At 34.1% G+C, this 22,516-nt stretch overlaps 4 protein-coding genes across 4 annotated transcripts; 2 read left to right on the top strand and 2 right to left on the bottom strand.

The window, feature by feature from the left end:
• Nucleotides 1-114: 114 nt before the first annotated feature.
• Nucleotides 115-8,941, top strand: LOC133325541 (E3 ubiquitin-protein ligase RBBP6). The gene is made up of 14 exons (XM_061534281.1): nucleotides 115-280; nucleotides 369-603; nucleotides 675-851; nucleotides 921-1,066; nucleotides 1,143-1,304; nucleotides 1,378-1,901; nucleotides 3,438-3,901; nucleotides 5,307-5,450; nucleotides 5,533-5,937; nucleotides 6,003-6,083; nucleotides 6,141-6,206; nucleotides 6,320-6,415; nucleotides 6,475-7,253; nucleotides 7,347-8,941. Exons 1-14 carry the CDS (start codon nucleotides 115-117, stop codon nucleotides 8,930-8,932), a joined length of 5,031 nt encoding a protein of 1,676 aa, XP_061390265.1. The 3' UTR covers nucleotides 8,933-8,941.
• A 952-nt stretch (nucleotides 8,942-9,893) lies between these two features.
• On the bottom strand, nucleotides 9,894-11,587 carry LOC133325526 (UDP-xylose and UDP-N-acetylglucosamine transporter). The gene is made up of 5 exons (XM_061534267.1): nucleotides 11,505-11,587; nucleotides 11,227-11,443; nucleotides 11,022-11,153; nucleotides 10,379-10,570; nucleotides 9,894-10,307 (listed from the first exon to the last, which is right to left on the bottom strand). The coding sequence occupies exons 1-5, from the start codon at nucleotides 11,585-11,587 to the stop codon at nucleotides 9,894-9,896; spliced, it is 1,038 nt and encodes a 345-aa protein (XP_061390251.1).
• A 1,521-nt stretch (nucleotides 11,588-13,108) lies between these two features.
• Nucleotides 13,109-15,161, top strand: LOC133325540 (THO complex subunit 5). Its single transcript, XM_061534279.1, has 5 exons — nucleotides 13,109-13,203; nucleotides 13,270-13,986; nucleotides 14,048-14,254; nucleotides 14,322-14,864; nucleotides 14,928-15,161. The coding sequence occupies exons 1-5, from the start codon at nucleotides 13,117-13,119 to the stop codon at nucleotides 15,159-15,161; spliced, it is 1,788 nt and encodes a 595-aa protein (XP_061390263.1). The 5' UTR covers nucleotides 13,109-13,116.
• A 3,627-nt stretch (nucleotides 15,162-18,788) lies between these two features.
• LOC133325539 (cofilin/actin-depolymerizing factor homolog) lies at nucleotides 18,789-19,640 on the bottom strand. The gene is made up of 3 exons (XM_061534278.1): nucleotides 19,390-19,640; nucleotides 19,051-19,156; nucleotides 18,789-18,946 (listed from the first exon to the last, which is right to left on the bottom strand). The coding sequence occupies exons 1-3, from the start codon at nucleotides 19,638-19,640 to the stop codon at nucleotides 18,800-18,802; spliced, it is 504 nt and encodes a 167-aa protein (XP_061390262.1). The 3' UTR covers nucleotides 18,789-18,799.
• Between the last annotated feature and the right edge of the window lie 2,876 nt (nucleotides 19,641-22,516).

The following is a 22,516-nucleotide window of genomic DNA, read 5'->3' as shown; positions in this document are numbered from 1 at the left end:
AGGAAAAGGTTTTCACTTCTAAATTGTTGAGATATTTTGTTCAAAAAAAGCTAATAATATTATTGGGCAAGTTGGTAAGGAAAGCGCAAGCAATTTATTGCAGTGTACATCATCATGTCGATACACTATAAATTTAAAAGTACCCTGGATTATGATACTATCACATTTGATGGGCTGCATATATCCGTGGCGGATCTCAAGAAGGCCATACTTCAACAAAAGCGACTGAGCAAAATAACAGATTTCGATTTGCAAATTATAAATGCACAAACGAAAGAAGGTATAACAAATGAAATTAAATTATTGTGTTTGTGCGTGTGTGTTCTTGTTTGGTAAAAGGGATTTAACTTTTTTTCTTTCGTTTTTAGAATATCCACATGATACCAGTCTCATACCGAAAAATACCTCACTGATTATATCTCGTGTGCCGTTAACAAATCAGGCGAAAAAATCATGGGATGCCGCAAACAAGCCCATACAGCCACGTATTGTTCCCAAGCCGGTGGAAAAGACCGACTTTGATTTATCGAAAATGGAGGGTAGTGAAGAAGAAAAAATCCAGGCCATGATGATGCAAAGTACAGCCGAATATGACCCCAAAAGGTAAGGGGAAATAAATCTATTAATACCTACAGTTTGATTAAGTTATTGTTGTTTTTTGTTCGAAAACAAAGTTATCAGAAAATACGTGGTTATTCACAAACGGGAGAGGTGCCACCAACCTATCGCTGTAACAAATGCAAGAAAGGTGGCCATTGGATTAAAAACTGTCCATTTAATATAAGCAAGGAACATACCGAAGTTAAGAGGACAACAGGAATACCCAAGTCTTTTATTGACAAGGAGGAAAGGTTAGACTAAATAATATGTGCAATTTTAAATGCCAAAAAATAATATATGTTTTTGTTCATTATATACAGAGCCATGATGATTGAAAGCCAAGAACCCTTGGTGGAGGAGGAAAAGAAACAAGAAATCCCCGAGGATTTGGTATGTGGCATTTGTAATGATCTCTTTGTGGATGCCGTTATGATACCCTGTTGTGGTAGTTCTTTTTGTGATGACTGTAAGTAGAAAAACAACTATGTTAACAACTAAAGCATTATATTCTTATCACAAACAAAATTTCTATATTTAAACAGGTGTGCGTACGGCTTTATTAGAGTCCGAAGATAATGAATGTCCGGATTGCAAGGAAAAAGGCAGTTCTCCAGGTTCATTGATACCCAACCGTTTTCTAAGGAATTCTGTTAATGCGTTTAAAAATCGCACTGGCTACAAGGCTAGCAGTCAAACCAAAAAAGGTAAATTGAGTGCTATTCATTTTAATATTTTTTATAAAAATCTTATTTGTTTCAAAAAATTCTTCATCACTAGAAGTCAAAAAGGATCCCCCTCCACCAGCACCACCCGGCAATGATGCTGCTGTTGAGGAAGAAAAGCCCCAATTGGATGCAATTAAAAAACAAGAACCACACGAAGAGGCTCACCACGACAAACCAACGGAGGAAATTGAAAAACGGGAGGAGGACAATAATGAAATTTCAGCAGCAACAACAACAACAGCCGTAACCAAAACGGATACTGACAACGAATCAAAGGATACAGGTTTATTGGTGACATCTAAAGCTAAAGAACACACAGATGATGTGCCAAGCACCACCACCACAACAGAGGTAAAACCAAAAGAAGAACATCACCACCACCATCATCATCATCATCATGATGTCAGTCATCCCAGTCCGGCTCATGAAGATTCGGATTATGAGGATAATATTGTGGTTAAAGTACCATCAGCATCAGATACTCGTACTGAAAAGTATTTGAGTCGCCGCCATGCTTCATCGTCGCATCCAAAACCACCAGGACTAGAACCACATTCACCAAAAAGTAAACCACAGGTAAGACATTTTTTATATACAATTTTTTTCGAAAAATCGTTTTAAAAACTCTATAACAAGACTTTATTTTCAACGCAATGTAATTTTTTGCTTCTTGAGTTGGTTTTTAAAACGAAACATTTTTTTATTTTGGTAGTATTATATATACTCTATACTGATTTAATTATCGTACAACAAATTACATTCAATAGGAATCCTTGAAGTTATCTATAAAGCTCTTAAAAAAACCTCCCATTATTTCTGCCTAATGTTTTTCTCAAAGTCTTCATTTAAATTGCCTATAAAGACTCTTATTAAGTCACTGACTTAATGCTAACGGACGCCTCCATAGGTTGCGGATAGCCCAATACTATTCATTGGGTATCTGTGAATAACAAATAAACAGTCGCGGACAATCAGCGGCCTTAGGGGGAGACTCTCGGAGGAAATGACTGAGTGTCTATGATCCCTGGGCCGACGAGGCGAGAATGGCGCCCCTATATAACCATTTCAAAAGGTCTGGGTCACTACCTTTTTAAAGTGCTCTCTCTAACGCTGGGGTGTCATGCGACCTCATGCTCATCAGCCTTCTATGGTTTGCTGTCAAAGTCTCGACTGTATTAAAACGGAGCCTTATTGATACCTGGGCGCCTCAACAAGCTTATTTAGGCCTAGCTGCCAAGTCCTTGCCATAGTAAGAGGCTTTGCCATGGTCGACCTCAATCCCTCACACTTTCTATGGAGCAGAATTTTAAGAAACCACACACCCACCCCCCAAAAATAAAATTAGTATGCGATATTTCGACTGGCTCCCTTGGCACCCTCAGTCTCGAAATTTACAAGGCCAGACCTCAATGAACCCCCTCAAGTGTTAACGACCCAAGCTACCCCCCTGGACCTATCTTTTGCCTCTTGTTCCACTCCCAGTTGTTGACTAGGGAAATAAACCCTGGCGATATTTAAGATCTGCCCAGGCAGTTTGCTGTCGAAACGGATACTGGTACTGTACCAGAGAGCACTTAACTACTGCAACCGATACGTCGGACGGGACAGCGACTCCATCACGGGAAAGGAGTTCCTTTTAATCAAGAGGAGTTCCTTTCAATCAAATTTATCCGGAAATTCTACAGGAACTATACAAACGATATTGAGACTTCCTTTAAGACCTCTAAAAAACCCGGGTATAAAGCTTTCCATTAGGCTGTCCTTCAGATATCGTCCATAAAGACTATCTCCAAAGTTCGTAAATAATCCCTTCAGAGGCCATCTATTAAAACTCCCTTCAGATTTATATCTATAAAGAATCCCTCCTATGTTTCTATAAATATTAACTACAGTTTCAAATTAATTTTAAGCTTCATGAAGGTCTTGTATTAAAGGACATGTTTTTATGAACTTCCTCCTTATTCCTTTTTATAACAGTTTCCATTAGAAAATCATCCCATTCTACGTTAAATTGAATCAGTATAGGGTATAGCCACTTTCCTGGTTTTAATTTTAATTTTTTTTTTACACTTTTTTAATTATTATTTTTACTTATTTGTACTAATCCACCAGTATCATCAACAGGAAAGTAATTCACATCGTTCCCACGATCGGCCAAGTTCTAAAGATTGGGAACGATCACCACGTGATCATGATACACCATCATCATCTGATCATTATGGTGGTGGCTATGATAAAAATAGTCGATCAATTTCATCCTCGAAACCTCCCTTGGAGAATTGTCCACCTCCTGGAGCACCACCACCCGGCTCGGCGGTACAAGTACCACCCTTATATCCTCCACATCCGTCACAAGGCGGCTATGAAATGCAACAACGCCCCATCCGGCCCATGAATATGCATGGCGGCTATCACAATCACATGCATCCACGTCCACCGATGTATCCGCCGCATCCGAATATGCCGCCACATCCGCATCCACAAGTTGGGCCGCCACAGCTACGTATGCCAATTGCAGCAATGGGTTCATATGACCAACAACCCTACAATCCCATGGGCAATGTCGTGGTACCAGGGTAAGTGTGAGACACATTGTAGTACAGTTTGTCATATTTCTTAGACGTATTTCTCAAGCAAAAATTTTCGGGGTCAAGAAAAACCGCTATACTTATACCACACACTCACATTGAATTATTTGCTGCCACATAAAATAAAATGTTATTTTTCCTAAGTGCCTAAAAAACAAAACAAGGAAGTGCAGCAGCAGGTGTTTTTTACTTCTACTTTTTCTTCAGTATTTGTTGAACAAATCAAACGGCGGGAGTACCAAAAAGAGTTGTTAATTTAGCCAGAAAACCAAAGAAACTTAACTTTACATTATTTAACTTGTTTATGTAAAGATGATAATTTATCTATATGCCTAATCATATTGTTGTTATATTGCTAAGTTGTTGTAAATTGTTTTTTTTATTATTCTGTGATAAAATAATTTTATCATAAATCTCAAGAACTCACACACATATTATTTTGTAAGAAGAAACAACAAACAAATGTGATAACAAAAATCAATCAAAATCAACTGATGATGATTATGAAAATTATGATCTCATAACTAAACACTTTTGTTGTAGATTGCAGTTAAATAAAATATATGTAAGTTAAAATATATTTAAAAAATCCTAGAATTGTAGTTAAGCTATAAGCAAAACATAACAAACAACAAAACAAAACGAAAAAAGATACCAAAGTTATTTAAGGATTGCTCTGATGATGATTGCATTTGTTTTTTTATAAATTGTTTATCCATGTCTTGATTTTGAAAGCAATAAAAAAGACTGATTGAACTCGTAATTATTTGTTATTGATATATCGAAAAATAAAAAAGTCACTAAAGAAAGTTATGTGAAATCGAATCAACCCCCTAACTCCAAAAAAGTAGAGGATTAGTTCTCCACAATAGTTGTAATCTGGATTTGTGGATACCCTCCCCAAAACAAAGTGAAGGATGGATTCAATCTCCTACCACCCTGGACGACTATGCAGCATCAATGTGAAGGAAGTCAGTCAGTTTGTGGCTCCCACCACCAGCAAATGGTTTTACATAGCAAGCCTCCAAACAGTTGACGTTGTTGTTCCTCTCCTCACACACACACACATCTGCCTGCCTGTCTGTCCACATATTTTATGAGACCATCCTTTTTTATTGATTGTTGTTGTTGTAATTAACATTTTCGGAGAGGGGTAAGTGTTTCCAGGTTTTTTGTTCCATTTTACTTTTGATACTTGTAAAGCAGTCGCCGATTTTGATGAGGTGTTTTGCGGATCCCATGTTGCACTAAAATGCATTTGGTGCGGTTTATACGTTGTGCGTGTGCTTCAGACTACTACTGCTGCCTCCAACTCCTCCTCTCTACTCCATTTGCCGCCCAGTTTCACAAAATTGTTTTTGTACCAAATTAGATGTGCTTTTTTATTTCACAGATATCAACGATTTCCCCCAGCACCAAATATGCCCAATCGTTTCAATTATCCGATGAGCCGAGAGCATGAAAGTCAAAATCAAATGAGACCCTATAATAATATAGCATCAGTGTATGAGGTGGTCCAGGCCAAAGTGGGATCAGGGTAAGTTTTATTTCAAAAAAAAAAAAAAGAAAAAAATTCAAATAAAATTTATTTTCCTTTTTTTTTTTTTTTGGTTCCACAGCATCATTGATGATCCCTTGGAGGCCTTTAATCGCATTATGAAAGAAAAAGAGAAAAAGAAAACCGAAGAGCGGCGTTCCCCAGATCGTGGTTCACGTCGCCGGTCCAAAGATCGTCATATAAGAGGTAATTTTCGTACATCACCATATAATAATCGCAATTCTAAGGATCATGGCGGTCCTGGAGGTGGTGGCGGCAATAACAGTGGTGGTGGCGGCGGCAGCTACCACGACAAAAGAGGCCGTTCTCGTGATAATGACCGTCGTTGGCCGCGTTATGAAAAACCCAGCGGCGATAAAGAACGGGACAGGGACCGTGAAAGGGACAGAGAAAGGGAACGTGATCGTGGCAAAGATCATGGCTATAGGAATAATCGACGTTCTAAGTCTATGGAAAGAAATTCAAGGTTGGTACAACAAAAGGGTTTCCAAAAAAAGGAATTGATTTTTTTTAACGTTTCTAATTTTTCAGATCGAGATCTCATTCACCTTTGAATAAACGCTATCGTTCACCATCGAATCACAAAGGTCATGGTGGTGGCAATCAGGATAAGTAAGTATTTATTATTGCTAATGAAAAACTTTTTTTAAATATATATTCCATTTAAAGGCATCCGCATCATTATCATCCAAAATCTAGAGCGGAGGATCATGAGGATACAATGCACAGTAATAGGTAAGAATTCACTTTTGAGAATCTCAATTCTCAAAATTAAAATACGAGACTTTTTCATTTCAATATTTTAAATTATAATTTTTTTCTCATATTTCTTTTTTTCTTCAAAACAGACACAAACGTGAAGGTAGTCGTGGTCGTCACAATTCAAAACCATTTGATAGCAAGGTCATGAACAATGACGACCGAATGCCAGGAGGAGATATGAGGTAAGTTTGAAAATATAAAATTTGAAATTAAACTTCAAAAATCTTATTCTGCACTGCAGGAAACACTATAACATGAATGATGAAAATTCTGAACCGCCTCCACCAGGATTTGAATTACAAACCACCACCAACTCACGTAATCCATTCCATAGTAATAGTACGGCATCGCCCTCAACTAATCTAAGAGAAATTCGCCGAAATCCCACACCAGATTTATATGAGAAATGTGTCTCCCAGGATTTGGAGGAGAATAAATTGTACACCAGCAATACCACCACTGCTGCTACTGGTGGTGGTAATCGAAATTCAGAAAGAGATTTACGTTCGTCTAGGACACGTTCTAGATCAAGATCTCGATCTCGTTCAAGTGTTCGCACGGCCGAGAAACGTCGTAAAATGCAAAGGAGTACAACGCCCAAAGGTAAACCTTCAGCGACTGAACATCATCATCACAAAAAGGACAAGGATAAGGGATCATCGTCGGATAAGGGATCATCACATCACAACAAACATAAAAGTGTGGATCGTCACACACAAAAGGACAAGGAACAGCATCACGATCGTGAACGCGAACGTGATCGTGACGATCATCATCATCATGATTTTGATACGAAAAGACGTAGCATGACCCCGCCTAGACAGCAAAAGGAACCCCTAAAGGATGCCAATGATCATCATCATCGTCATAAATCTATGAGTGATCATCATCCCTCATCGCCCGACGAGAAATCCGAAAAGAAATCGGAAAAGAAACTCAAAGAAAGTAAGAAAAAGAAACGCAAAGATAAAAGTGAAAAGAAAAAAGTCAAAAAAGAAAAGAAATCGAAAAAGGAAAAGCATCGCAATAAATCGATAGACAGCAGGCATAATGATGACGATGATGAGGACGAGCGGCAAGATGGTGATGATGAATTGCATAACGAACGGGAACGACGACGAGAACATCAACGTGACCAAGAAGACCGTGACGAACATGATGATGATCAGAAGCAACAAGAACATGATCGTTCGGACGAGACTTTACACGACGATGACAACAAGAATACCAGCAGTCATGAAGAATTGAAATCAACGACAGAAAAGGAATTTCAGCTGTACGACGATCTGGAAGAGGAGGGAGAATATCGCAGTGTGGAAAAGGAATTGCAACCCAACTCGACTCCTAAAAATAATTCATCATCACCGCCTCGAATGGAAATTGGTATTACAACACCACCCAACAAACAAACAACAACAAAGTCGTCATGTGATTACGGCTCGGCCGACAAAACACCACCCTCGTCAGATATTAAGTGCTTTGATGCCGTTCTAGATATACACGAATACGAAACGGATTTCGATGATAGTTTTAAACTTCAGGACAATGTTGCTGGCACCAGTCATAATAATAAATTGGTGGTCGCACCGGAAACATCCAAATGGGAATTAGATGACAATCTTAATACAATGATGGGTGGTGGTGATCGTATGCCGGGAGAGAATAAAAACGATGATGATTACGACCACTTGGGTCATAACAACAACAACAGTGACAATAAGGTAACCAATGATGTTATTGTACGGGCGGAAAAGGCTATATTTGCTCGAGCCATTAATGCCATTCGGCCCATTGAATTACACAAGAAATCTTCCTCGAAGGAGCGGTCTTCATCGGCGAAAAATTATCCCGATGATCATCATGATCATAATATGCGAAATATTAAAATAACATTGCCTGTGAACATTAGCAATGAACGTTCCGTTGAGGTGCGGGAGGGTGAGAAGAAAAAATCCATAAAGGATAGATTAGGCAGTAAAGTCAATCAGCCGGATCATAGTGAACGCCATCACTCCTCTCGAAGAGGGGTGAGCGAGAGCAAAAGTTCCAGTGGCAAAAGAGGAGGAGGGGAGAGAGAGAAAAATAGCCGTGATCGTGAAAGGGGGACGACGGCGGGAGGAGCTGATAGAGAACGTGACCGAAGAGAAAGAGAACGTGAGCGTGAACGCGAACGAGAAAAGGATAGAGATCGTGAAAGAGAACGAGAGAGGGAGCGGGAAAAGGAACGTGAGCGAGACCGTGAACGTGAAAGAGAGAAGGAAAAAGAGCGGGAAAAGGATCGCAACAAAGAAAGAGAACGCCTAAAGCAACGTGACAGTGGCCGAGATCGTGAAAGGGAACGAGACAGGGATCGTGATCGTGAACGCAATCATCATGATTACGACAAAGAACAACGTAACAAAGACTGTAAAACTAAAGAAAAGTCTGATAAAGAACAACATCAGCCACAACGTGGCGGTGATAATGAGGAGAGGAGAAGGCATCATCACTCAACGCCGCCAACGGTTTCGTCAAGGAAGCGTAGCCCCTCCTCGTTATCCTCCGACTCTGATGACAGTGATGTGGAACGTAAACGTAAACATGCCAAGACCGATAAAAAATCACGTAAACGTTCCGAATCGCCAGACAGTGATAGCAAACGATCCAGCAAAAAGAAAGCCAAATCGGACAAGAAGAAGAAAAAGAAGAGTAAAAAATAAACAAACAAAAAAAAATGAGAATGTACTAATTGTAAAAAAATAAAAACAAAAATAACAACAACAAAAAGAGAAATTAAGCAGAAGATGAAGAAGAAATGCTCATATTCAGCATTTATATTATACAAAGAATGAAATTTACAAAAAAAAAAAAAAAAAAAACTCCCAACACATACATACAAACATATATATTAATTATATAATTTATACCATTAAGGAAATTTGATTTTCTTTTTAAAATATAATTTAATAATAATAAAAAACAAAACAACAAAAAAACTTAATATCCTTTCAATATGTGAAGAAATTATTATTTTTTTAATATTTGAATTCCTGTATTATAAAAAATATATTTAAACAAACAACAAAAACCAACAACACGTTTTTAGTAGAAATATTTTGGAGTTTGTAAAGATTTTTTTTTAAAAGCTTATGGTAAGAATGATTTATTATTTAATTTTAAAAGAAAAAACAACATGAAGTAGTTATATTTTTTATATATATATTTTTTTTTATTTAAAAAAAAAACTTCATTTTTTGTTTACTTATAAATATACAATATTGCATGGCTAAAATTATTTTCATTGAAAATTTATTAAAACCAATAAAAAAATATTTTTGGTTGTAAATTTATTTTAAAAACAAAAAATAAATTTTGGTTTTATTATTGTCTTCAAACAAAAAAAAAAAAATATTTTTTTTTTCTTTTTGTGTGGTAAATAATTTAAAAAGTGAATATAACGCAACAAAATTGCTAGCTATAAAAATGTCCGGTTACTTAATTTTTTGTTAAATATAAATTCTTATAAAACGGACAAATTACAATTTTTCATTTAGTTTTTTTTATATATATACAAATGTTATTTGTTATTAGTTGAGCGAGCTATATATTTATATATTACTATAATATCAATAACAAAACAAAAATCGTAAACGAAAAGCAACCCCGCCACATGATTCATATCTAAGATGCCTTGACTTTTTTAGTAGCCTCTGGTTTTTGTTGTTCTTTTGTCTTAAACAATGATTTTGGATAGGATTCGGTGAATATCATGGTACCGGCAAACACCAAAATTGTACCAATCCAATGATACAAAGTAAAGGAATTTTTAAAATACAATATTGAAAAGACTAATGATACAAATTTACGCAGCGTTACCACTAAAGTAACGGTCAAGGAACTACATTCAGCTGTTAAAACGTATACCGAACTTATGCAGACATACTGTGTAATCATATTGCAGATTAAATAGATAATTTGTTCGGGTACAAATGTATTTACACCCATCACCATCAATGGTTCACTTGTGGCACTAATCACCAAATGTTGCCATATATTTGAACCCATCAAGAGGAAACCGGGTAGGGGTAATAAATGCTGAGGGGGAAGAAGTAGAAAAAAATATTTATTTTATTTTAGTTATTATCACAATACAAATCACAACTTACCGTATAGTATAAAGCCTCTCGGGAACGTTTGCCATGTTTTTTGTATAGGACCTCCTGATATATACCCATACAGGCTGATATCAATAGGGCTACAGTTAAAATGCCAATACCAACACACCACCAAAATACAACGGAATAGGTATTTTCCTCGGACGGAGTTTCTTTGCGCAATTTGGGATTACTGGTGTCTTCCTATAAGAATAGAAAATAAAAGAAAATTTAATCAGAAAGAACTATGTGGCAGATTTAGATGTATGATAGGAACACGATATGTTCTTCTATGGTTAGATCATATAAAAGACATTTTCGTATTCTATACGAATCATTAAGGTCTTATAAAGGAAGACCTATTTCATATTCTATGTGGAGACCATTTTAATTTTTCTATATTTTATATGAAGCTTTTGTGGTTTTCTATAGGAAACCCTTTTTTCTATAGTAAAAGTCTCCTATAGGAATAATTTTTCGATTTTCAAAGAAAGTTGCTTTAATTTTCTAAAGAAAGTTATTTTGGTCTTCTTTTGGAGTAAGTTTGTGGTCTTCTTAAGGAAGAATATCACAACATCTTTAAAATGTCATTGTGATCCTTATTTAACCTATTACGAATACCTTTAGGATACCCTTGGCTCTTCTTTACACTTACCACTTTCGATGCCGATACCATGGTACAGGTTATAATACCGATTGTAATCAATATCACCGAAATATATTTGGAAATGCAATATTTCTTTTTCAATATTAAAATACCCATGATCATGTTGGCCATCAGGGATCCCTAAAAATTCAAACAAAATAAACACACATTTACTATCCGAATACAGCAAACAAAATCATTCACATATACATACCGCTCGGAAAATCATATGCAATGGCATGGGTATATTAAAATCAAAGGCATAATTATTACAAACGCTTGTAACGAAAAACATCAACACCAATATGGCATAATCCTTAAAACCAATTACCGGCTTAACTTTACCAAATTTCGATGTAAATATAAAACCCTCAATGGCAATGAATAAGAATTGGGAAAATGTAATAAGATTGCCGGAACCCGAGTCATATCTGAAAGAAAAGAAATTCATTATTATTTTTCGTTACTATGACATCAGATTTGTATACTCACTTAACTAGAAGCTCCAGAAATATGACATTACTACAGCATCCAATAAATACACCCAGTACAGCTGACCAAGCCTTTAGATTCATTTTGAACACGTTGACTATTCTAAAAGCAGTGAGGAGCAGAATAAATTATTCCCTTAGGTTAAATGGTTGGTTACAAATCAAATGCTACGTTAACGTGATTCAGCTATTTTTTCAATATGGTTTGTGTTTTTAATAATCTTAATGATCAAACAAACACGACAAATGACGATTACAACAACAATAGTGAAATACTCCACATTGTTGTTTTATTTATTTTAAAGACAATTGATAGTAGTTCGTTCATTCGTTTAAGGCAAGGTGATAGTTTATTATTGGTGTTTATCTTAACGTTGCCTTATCACCAACAGACTGGCGTACTGACTGTCTGGCTGTTGGTCAAGTTATAAACAATATACAATTTTTATTATGTAATGATAATAATAAATTTACAAATATTACCGAAATTTGCTATATCACTTTAAAAACGATGAACTGTATTTCACCAGCCAGATTTTGTTTATTGATAGGACCACCAAATCGTTTTGGGACGAAATGTTTTAATTGAATAATTCCACTCGAAAAAAATTACACGCAGGCAATAAATAGTATTGTTATTGTATATACAACAACATTTTAATAGAATTTAGAGAATTCAGAACGCACCACACACACTTGCCCTGCTTAGTAGCCTTAGCTTGTGTGCCTGCGTTTAGCCTAAGTAACAACAATTCTCACTGCATTAACAATTGGAAGAAAATCTGTTGTTTTTTTTCGTTTGATTTTTTTATGTTTGTTTGTCCGATTATTCAGCTAATCATAACCAGGACGGAGTGGTTACTTTTGGCTCTGTTTACCAGCTGTTAGTTACAAGCAAACAGTGATGTCAATGCATAAAATGAGGGGTTATTTTATATTTTAGCGATTATACGTAGCCTTCACTAAAATTATATTCAGAAATAGATTTGTTTTAAAGATAAATATATTGAATTTTTATTTCACACATTTTTTAATTAAAATAGGCGGGAACTTTAGCTTCTATATGCGTTACATGATGACAACGGCCAAACAAAGTCAAATTCGTTCACTAAAGGGATTCATTAGAACTAGTTGAAATGCATCCATAGTTCCACACAGTGAATATTTTTTGTTGAACGAACAGCACTTTGTGGTTGCTTTGTAACAACGACCATAGACAATGATGTACAACAATTATGCCAATATAATAAAACAATGATAAATTTACATCTACGTGTATTACACTGGTCACACAAGGTCTCCTTCAATGGAAGGATGTACTGAAAGTTATAGAAATATGCCAAACGTTCCATGCAATATATATTTTTCTTTGAACAACTACTACTCTACACATTGCGGTGTAATAACGGTCATGCAATATGAACCTCATTCACCAAATGGATCAATTGAAACTAGTTATGACAAATGAATGATGCACAACTGGTTCTTATAGTTCCATTCTGTGAATATTTCTTTTTGAACTAATTTGTTGCCGACAAAATATCTCAAAAAAACCATTTTATTAAATAAAATTAGGGAATTTAATTAAAATTAATAAAAAATAAACATTTAGAATGGCCAACATTCTAAATGAAAACTTTGATCTGCTCAAGGTATTGTTTACCGAATGTCTACAGGCCAAAAACAACCCAAAGGACTCGGTAAGTCACTACGATTGCCGGTGGATCATTTTGGGGGAAAAGTAATTTATTTAATTTTATTTACAGCGCATTGATTTAGAGGAGAAAATCAAAAGCGGTTCACTATTATTTGTGTTGATTAAAAAAGTCAATCGCCTTGTTAAGTACAAGGTACGGTCTGGCCGTGAAGAACTGCAAGCCCAAAAAACATTGGTGGATGCCAATCGTTTACATTTGCAGAATCTACTCTACGAAGTCAATTATCTAAAGAGGGAAATTAAACAATGTTACAAATTTAAAAGTCAAGATGAAGATATTGATATCTATGAACCACCGGGAAGTAAGGCTTTGACAGCCGATTCCAATTTGACGCATAAGGAACGTATCAGCCGCCTTGAAAGGGAGTTGAATTTACGTAAACAATTATCCAATGATTGTAAAAATTTACTCAATGATAAGACAAAAGTATTCCATGAAATTATTAATAAAATGGAAAATCTATCAACATTTGCCCCTTCGCTAAAGACATTGTTAAAGGCAACACGACCCCTACAAGAAGCTCTACAACTGCCCATTGAACAGAAATGGACATTGGAAAATAAGGTGCATATGCTGCAACAAAATCTTTATATGACCTATGTTAATTTGAGAGCAATTGAAATGCTAGAGGGTGGCATAAAGGTCACCGTAAATGGCCAAGAAGATGAGGTAAAAGAATATGAAGCTAAAATGAAATTGAAATCATCCGAAGAATTGGAACAGTCATTCCTGTTAAAGCCACATCCTTTGTCATTGCAAATAAAGGTATGAGGTTTTTTGTTTTACCTAAGAAAGAAATTGGAATAATATTATTTTTGTATTACAGCTTAGCCATGAAGAATGCTCAGAGGATTTTGTCATGGTGGACATTTATTATTTGCCCTTACTAATGATTGCCACTGCCCATTGTGAGATACGTCTAAGTGAGAACAATTCCAATTTGATTGAGACAAATTTATTACAAGATTTCCTTAAGTTTATAAATGAAGATGATTTGGGCGAAAATTTGCCTTATTCCGAAACAAGTTTAAATGTAAGCTGTTGAAAATTTGTTTTTCTTTTTGGAATTTTTTTTTTAATTCTATTTACTTTCCCCATAGCTTCAAAAACACAACATCAAATTGGAAGATTTCAAACAAAATCTCTGCAAACACAATCTGGGTTTACCCTATCAGTGGTTGCAAAAAATGATTGGAAACTCGACGTTCAACAACACCAAATGCAATGATATGCAAACACAAAAACTAAAAGACTACACATTGGAATGTGTTAAACGTATACGCAACTACTTTCAAATACGTCATCAATTAATTACCCAAATTCGAGCATTTATGAATAAGAATATTGATGAATATATTGGTGGGGGTGATAAAATAAATCAGCTAAAACCCAACTGTGCCTTGGTACAATGGTCAGCTGTATCATGGGAGGAATATGAAAGTGCACCGACCACCCAACCATTTGTGGTGCAAAAAATTGTCGATGAATATTGTGGATTCTTTAGGGCTGTCATTGTCTTGGGTTCGGCAAAAATGGAATGTCTCATTAGTTTGTCAAATAAATATCCGCTGAATATACCGCTGTGGTCGATCACCGTTCATTGGAATGGTCATCATACTGCATTGAATAATTCCGCCATAAAGGTAGTCGGCAATGCTATTTTTAATTTTTTTATTTTACATAATTAATTTTGTCTCGTTTTTTAGGTCATGGAACATTATACAAATTCGATTAAGGATTGCAAACAAGCAAATCTATTGGCTTCCCAGCTGTTACGCACAATGTATAGTTTTGATATATTCTTGGAAACTGAAGGGCCTCTGTATCAGCCATTGGAATATACTAAGGAAAAAAGTTTTATCAAATCATTTTCAAAACGTATACGCATGAGACCGTTTAAGTGCATTAAAAAGGGCTCGGTAAATTATTTTAAGCAGTAAAATATATTTTTTGGTTAAAACAATAAAATTTGATAATATATGTAATGAAAACCTTTATAAATAAATACATTTTTGATAAAATTTTTTAGAATTTGATTAAAAAAATTTTAAATTTAAAATCAAATTTTTTTTAGATAAATGTTAAAATTACAAGTGTAGATTTTTTAAGCAAATATTTTAGAAACATTTTTTAGAAAAATATCAGATTATATACGCTTGAATTTTTAAACAATATTTCTTTAGAAAAATATCAGAATTTTCTCTTATATAATTTCCAAAGCTATAACGCATTTTTATTTATTTTTATCACTTAAAAATGTATTTCGATTTATTTTATAAAACAACGCCTTTTAAATTTTCCTATAATCAATAAAATGATTACAATTTAATTTTTATTACCCCAAAAAAAATCCAAAATACAAATTATTATTTTTGCCACGAGCAAGAAGAAATTTTAAAGTGGTTTTTGTTTCGTTGAATGAAAGATATTTTTAGAAGACAACAAACACATTGAAATAGAAACAAAAATTCTGCCTCCCCCACAAGTTAAAGAAAAAAAAACAAAATCTATAAAATACTAACAACAATAACAAACATTTCATTCACCCTAGGCGGACGCTGGCTGGTAGTGATGGTGTAGCTATCATTCATTGACTAATGATTTAATTTCTACATGTTTAGTATGTTGTACATACATACCTACATAATGCGATGTCAAGAGCCCTACACAATTTCCGTTTAATTACCCAGATCGGTTTGTATTACAACAGACAGAAAACGAAATAACAACAAACAATTTTCTCCCAAAATTATACAAGATTTTTTTTGTTCAAAAAAATTAAAATAAACAATTAAAGGCATTTTTATATCCATCCCCCCTACCTCCCCCCCAATAGAGTATGTTTAGTATTTTTTTGTTGGACCAACACATGTGTTAACTAGCTAGCTAGCATCCAGGAAAAGAGAGTATGTATATAAAAGGGGCACACATGTGCCAGAAGAAGAGCTACACAGACAGAGTGTGGGAACTAAAAACTGTTTTGGCTCATTTCATGTGTGTGGTCGAAAAATTAAAAATGTAGAATTGTTTTTTTTTTATAAAATGAAGACATTCAATTTCGGATTTAATTAAAAAGGGAATAACAAATCTATTATTTTTTATTATTTATTAAGAAATAAATTGAAAATAGTAGATTTTTGAAGGTTTTTGAAATTTAAATTTAGTTTTAATACAATTTGGATAAAGCTTTGTGATTTTATGAAATACTTATTTAAATATATTTATATCTTTATTCCATTTCATTTATTAAGCATAGTAACAAAGCCAAATAGGTCATTTAAGTTACACAAAATAACATAACTTATACTACTCTATGGGTTGTTCTTTTAAAATTTCAAGTTTGTTGATACCTGGATTTGTTGAAATATAGTCAAAAACGTTTATTAATTTTCAATATTGTTATCATTTAAAAATTTGCTTTAAAGGAAATGGAATATATTTTTTGTAGTTTGTTTCTAAATTGAGATTATTGTTTTTTTTCTATCATTTAATTTGGGACTTACAGTATCGGACAAAACATATAAAATTATTCATGTTTATAAACAAATATGCATTGAACATAACTTTTATTTTTAAAAACCAATAGGATTTATTCTACATTTTATAAAAAAAATTCAACCTTTGTTTTGAAAAAAAACTAAAATATGTATGTCAAAAATTCACGCGAAAAAAACATATTGAACCAAACAATGCAATCAATATTTTGTGGAAAATCCCTTGTTGAGGACGGCTTCTGGGCATGGAAGTTTTGTCTATAGCAATCCAAGCATCTTCCAAGGCTTCAAAACAGTTTTTTTCTTATCTCCTCCCACACCTTCTCTATTTATCTTTTTATTAACTATTTCCCATAAATTTTCAATCGGATTGAATTGTGCTGGCCACTTCATTACTTGAATATTTTTTTTTCAAACCAATATTTTACATGTCTTGAGGTGTGTTTCGGATCATTGTCCTGCTGAAATTGCCATACCAGTGGCATATTCCATTCTGAATGGGGAAGCATAACACTGAATCTACCCATAATCCCATTTATGTTGTGTATGGGTCCTAGTCCATTTCCAAAATGCAACATCACATTACCTCCCCCTATATTTTACTGTGCCTTGGCAATATCGTGGATCTAACCTCTTATTTATTGGTCTCCGTACTCTCTTCATTCCATCAGAACATTTTAAATTAAATTTTGATTCATCCGAAAATAAAAGTGTGTTCCACTTCTGTATAGACCAACTGATGTGTTCTTCGGCAAATTTAATTCGAGCTTTTCTATTTTATTCCCGATAACTTTTAAGTCCAGCAGCACATGCTCTTCTTTGTACGGTTCGACTGCTTATACTTAAGTTGAGATTTTCTACCACCCTCGTAGCTGATTTATCCGGATATTTTTTAGAATTCTCTAACTAATCTTGCATCGTCTGCGTTTTTACTTTAATTTTAAAAATTAATAAAAATGTCACTATTCATTTCGTAGGCAGCCACCTTCAACTTTTGTAAAATATTAAACGTCTAACAAGAGCTAATTATTGCATCACATGTTCCAATATGCTTTTTGTCCAAAAATTCAGATTTTTTGAATTTTTTTCAGTTGTTTGCATAATTTTTTCTGTTGTTCGTAACATTTCGCTTCCATGGAATTTTTTTTATTTATAATTAAAGTATTATAAATAAAAATTCTATGAAATTATTTTTTTTATTCTTTTTTTTATAAATAAATTCGAAAGAATGATTTTTTAATTGTTCCTGTAACCATATCAAAAACTTTCAGTCATTTTTCCCATTAAAAATGTGTCAATTATTATTTTTTTAATTCTCTATCTTTAATAGAAAATAAATGGGGATTTTTGTTTTTAAATTATTACTTCGCCATTAAAGAGTTATAAAACAAAACCCACCCCACACCCATGACTACTGCTGCTAGCTTAATCATTATTGTTCATGATTTTTCAATGCACTCCAGAAAATTAAAAAAAAACTCCTGATATCTATTCCAAAAATATATAAAGATAATTACAATCAATAAAACGAAATAAGTCAGTCAGGCAAAAACAAGCAAACAGCACAACCCAACAACAAAATTCGCAATGATTGGTTGTTGGCTCTCATTTTTGTTTTTAACTCAAAACTCAAAAGTGACTAATTTTTGTGGTGTGTTGTCTTCTGATAATAATAATGGGGTAAAAAAGAAAGAAGCAAAATAAGTGAGTGACTCATCACCAGCAACCATGTAGTATGTGAGTCACAACTGGTCGTGCTCTCTCTCTTCTATTCTTCGTGTTTTTTTGCAATGGAAAAATCAAGTTATTTCCTTTTTTTATGTTTTTCTTTTTATTATTAAATTATTATTATTTATAAAAAGCTGAAATTAAATAGGTTTTTTTCTTCTTATTTTCTTCATATTTCTGCTTCAAAATACAAATATTGTTGTTGTTGATGTTGTTTTGTGTTTTGTTGTTGTTGTTTTTTGATGTAATTGGATTCTGGGTAGAGTGGTGGTGTTTTTTGTTTTTGTTGTTGTTGCTGATGATGTTGATTGATTGAAGAACAAAAATTCATTCATTCATCTGATGTTTTTTTTATCTTACTGACGGTCAGTGGCGCGCAATTTCTCTTCAACAGCCTCACGGGAAGCTTCAGAAAGATCAGTGGCTTGTATGTATTTTTGTACACCAACCAGCGATTTCTTCAAGGCATCAAAGGAGCTGGAGTACAACATCTTCTTCTTTACCTAATTGGAGTATAGAAAGAAAAAAGGAATTAATATTTTTTCCATTGCAATACAACAATTAATTTAAGACTTTTTAAATGTTTGAACATAATTTCAAGACTTACTTTGGCGGTATCGGGGCACCAGGACATAAGGAAAAGTTTCTGTTTTTTGGAACTTTCGGAGGTACCTTGACATTGGTGCATGTACTCAAAGTCAAAAAGACCATAACTACAGAAAAACAAATAAAAGGAAGAAAGAAAAAAAAACAACAACAATGAAGCATATTAAAAGGGAGGGTTTTTCATTTTTTATGGGTTGGTTTGTTGGTTGGTGGTGCGGTGGCGCATCGAGAAACAAACAATAGTGTGTTGTAAAGAAGAACAAGAACATAATGCTAAGCGCTCTCTATGTTATATACTAATATATTGTTTGTTGTATGTATAAGTAGAGACTACACTTACCGGCATTCACCGGGACCACATTTTTGGATATCCTCCAAGAATTGATCGTATTCGGCATTGCGTTCACCAACTGTTTCTACATCGATTTGTTTCTCATCTCGAATGTAGAAGATGACATATCTATGCTTCTTGTCCTTCTTGATTTCTTCATAGGTCGTTTTGCAGACATCTGACACGGTGACTCCTGAAGCCTGTAGGTGGTGATGGTGGGGGGTAATAACAACAAAGAAAGAAAATACAAAACAAATCATGAATAAGAAGTAATCATCAACATATGAGTTCTAACCACGCCCAAAAACATCCTCCATTATGTACGCAAGCATATATATATATATATGTAAATACATACATATATATACGATTACATGTATATATACATACATATTTACTACGATTTGCAACACCCCCTAAAAGACCGGGTTGGTAGATGTTTGTCGTTTTGCCAGATCACAATTGTCAAAAAGACGAAAGAAAAAAAAATGAGCAGCACACCACAGCACCAACTCTGGCGCGGCTGCATCAAAACTCATCATCATCATTTCCTTATTGCAAGCAAACACACGCACACACACACAAATGGCAAGCAGGCGGCAGTTTTTCCAAGCACATAAATCAAAGTTGCTATTTTTTCCAATAAAATTTTCAGTTTCGCAAAAAAAAAAAAATATCTAATCAAGAAAAACGGCTCTTTTTTGTTTTTGCAAAAGCCGTGAATATAATGATAATTTCGCCATTTTTATTCTTGCAAAAATTGTGAGAGGCGTCGTTGTTGTACGTACATACCACTCTCTCTCTGCTCTCTGATTTTTTTTTTGGTACAACAACGACGACGACTATGATATATTTCTGACCTTATAAGGCTATTTTTAAACGGCGTGTGGTCGTTGAATTTATGAAATTCATATATCTATATACATATGGTGTACCAAATATATATATTTTTAGATATTATAACCTCCAAAATGCGAATGAAATATATAAAACTATGAAACCAATTCGAATGGACAAAATTATTTGATTAAATTGCTTTGAGGGGGTCGTTCGTTCGTTGTCGACGTCGTTTTGCCTGCCTTCTTCCGTTAAAGAAAATGTCTCATTTTTCTTACTCCCCACCATTCGCTTTAATTTTTTGGTTTGCTTGTATGTATAACTATATTGTGTGTGTGCGCCGAGAGTTGCTTGTAAATGTATGTGTGTGTGCGGTGTTTGCCGTCTACATTTGCCATTTTTTTTCTTTATTGCTAATATGCGGATTTCTCAGCACTTTTTTCACCGGTCATTTAACGTTTTTTTTCTTCTCTTCTTTTGTTGCTTTTTGTACAATATTTTTTTTGAAGGAGTAGGCATAATTAATCAAGTTTTTTTTGTTTGCTAATTTTCACCAGCTTTATTATTTTGCAAATTTCTCTTACCATTTTTCTTTAAGATAATTTAGGGTGTGTTGTGTAGTAGACCGACGATATATTTAAAATAAAAAATGCGTCGACGTTCAGCAGCGTGTGTTACGGTCGATATAAAAATGAAAAATGCGACGACGTGCTCCGACGGTTGCCAAACGACTGTCTTGCTACTTCGAACGCTATTGCAAATGAAAACTCAAGTGTTTGTGCACAACTGTGACGCTGGGCGTCGGTGACGCTTGTGGCAAAACACTTTAGCAGATGCAGTGGAAATGTGAACAGGGCTATTTTAATGATTTTTTATTTAGTTTTATTTATTAAATTTTATTTTAGTATAATAAAATAATTACAAAATGTGGCAAAAGAATGCCAAAATTTGTTGACATTTGAGATTGAGTGGATTTAGTAGTCTAAACGTAGCCTATGCCTCGAAACGACTCGATTTGTAAATCGAGATACCAATTGTACGTTTACATTGAACCGGATTTAGTTTCCCAGTGGGTTTAAATTGTCAATTCCATTGTATATAAGTCAAAAAAATTCTCATAAAGTAGGTTAACTCGGTAAAAAGTTCTAGTGTTCATGCTGTTTAGATTAGTATTAAAATGATATAAAATTGCTTTGTCAGCTGTTTTTTTAAATACATTAATATCTATTAAAAATTAAAAAAAAAAAAACATTTTTTTAGCAGATGTCATTTTAATGTATTTTGTAGCATATTTTTAGGAAAAATTATTATTTTTGATACAAACGCAGGATTGCATTTGAAGTTATGTTAAAGCGCGTTTAGACTATGCTTTGGTGCAATAGCAGGGTTCACTAGTTTCATAATTTCTGTGAAGTTTCAATCATTATCTTCATCATTTTGACCTATCATCATTTTGATAGGTCAAAAATGCATAAAAACATTTGTTGTTTTAAAATTTAGTAATATTCATTATAAATTAAAAATAGTTTTATATTTTTCATCCGTTTCCATATTATTGGTAGACAACTATTTTAATGTATTTTATAGCATACATTGAGGAGGGTTGTATTAAAAATATATCGCTTTAGCATAGCTTCAGACTTCTATTTGATGTTAAGTTAAAGACGTTCCATGGCACAATAAAAAGAGTTGGGTTAATGATACCTTCTGATAAGACATTGCAGTAGACAACAGTTTTTGTTAATTTCGTTAAGTTAGCCTACGTAAAATACTTCGTAGCAAAAGGCATACATTGTTTGGCAGGCAGGTGATTGATTAAGCATTTTCTCCGGAATATAGTTCACCAAAATGTACAGATATGACAAAATCTCTCCTGTATATGATAATGACATCGAAATGTATGGTATAAACCCTGATATATTTTTAAATGATCAGAACATGCTGCATTTGTTTTCATTAATTCTGACATTATTGCCCATAAGGTACAGGTGTATTTTCCCCCTTCTCCAAAAGCTACCGTACCATGTATAATTGTACCATGGTTAGGATGAGCAATGGTCTCAGAATATGAAAGAATTTAAATTCGATGCAAAAAAATAAGACTATTAAGTAAATAAAACATGCCATGAAAACATACAAAAATGTCTAATGCCATGTACAGAAGGGCGTTGTTCGCTCTCTCTTTCGTAGTTCGACCTTTAATTATGAAGTAATTACTTAGTTCCCCATAAAAATTGTCTGAGCGAACACCGACTTTTGTACATTGTTCAATTCGAATCAATCTCTGAATAACCAAGAA

The sequence above is a fragment of the Musca vetustissima genome, unplaced genomic scaffold (assembly GCF_032173495.1).
Source record: "Musca vetustissima isolate MV318-11 ecotype Yass unplaced genomic scaffold, APGP_CSIRO_Mvet_v1 utg7569, whole genome shotgun sequence".
Lineage (NCBI taxonomy): Eukaryota > Metazoa > Arthropoda > Insecta > Diptera > Muscidae > Musca > Musca vetustissima.
The sequence above is the reverse complement of the archived record's forward strand: the minus strand, read 5'-3'. Positions and strand labels throughout refer to the sequence as shown.

Coding starts and splice junctions, on each gene's coding strand:
- LOC133325541 (XM_061534281.1), top strand. CDS start 115: ATGTCGATACACTATAAATTTAAAAGTACCCTGGATTATGATACTATC. Junction 5,938..6,002: donor TCTATGGAAAGAAATTCAAG/GTTGGTACAACA, acceptor CTAATTTTTCAG/ATCGAGATCTCATTCACCTT. Junction 6,416..6,474: donor ATGCCAGGAGGAGATATGAG/GTAAGTTTGAAA, acceptor TCTGCACTGCAG/GAAACACTATAACATGAATG.
- LOC133325526 (XM_061534267.1), bottom strand. CDS start 11,587: ATGAATCTAAAGGCTTGGTCAGCTGTACTGGGTGTATTTATTGGATGC. Junction 10,571..11,021: donor TGGTATCGGCATCGAAAGTG/GTAAGTGTAAAG, acceptor CTATTCTTATAG/GAAGACACCAGTAATCCCAA. Junction 10,308..10,378: donor GAGAGGCTTTATACTATACG/GTAAGTTGTGAT, acceptor CTTCCCCCTCAG/CATTTATTACCCCTACCCGG.
- LOC133325540 (XM_061534279.1), top strand. CDS start 13,117: ATGGCCAACATTCTAAATGAAAACTTTGATCTGCTCAAGGTATTGTTT. Junction 13,987..14,047: donor CTTTGTCATTGCAAATAAAG/GTATGAGGTTTT, acceptor TTTGTATTACAG/CTTAGCCATGAAGAATGCTC. Junction 14,255..14,321: donor ATTCCGAAACAAGTTTAAAT/GTAAGCTGTTGA, acceptor CTTTCCCCATAG/CTTCAAAAACACAACATCAA.
- LOC133325539 (XM_061534278.1), bottom strand. CDS start 19,640: ATGATTTGTTTTGTATTTTCTTTCTTTGTTGTTATTACCCCCCACCAT. Junction 19,157..19,389: donor TGTGGTCCCGGTGAATGCCG/GTAAGTGTAGTC, acceptor GTTTTTCTGTAG/TTATGGTCTTTTTGACTTTG. Junction 18,947..19,050: donor GGTGCCCCGATACCGCCAAA/GTAAGTCTTGAA, acceptor TACTCCAATTAG/GTAAAGAAGAAGATGTTGTA.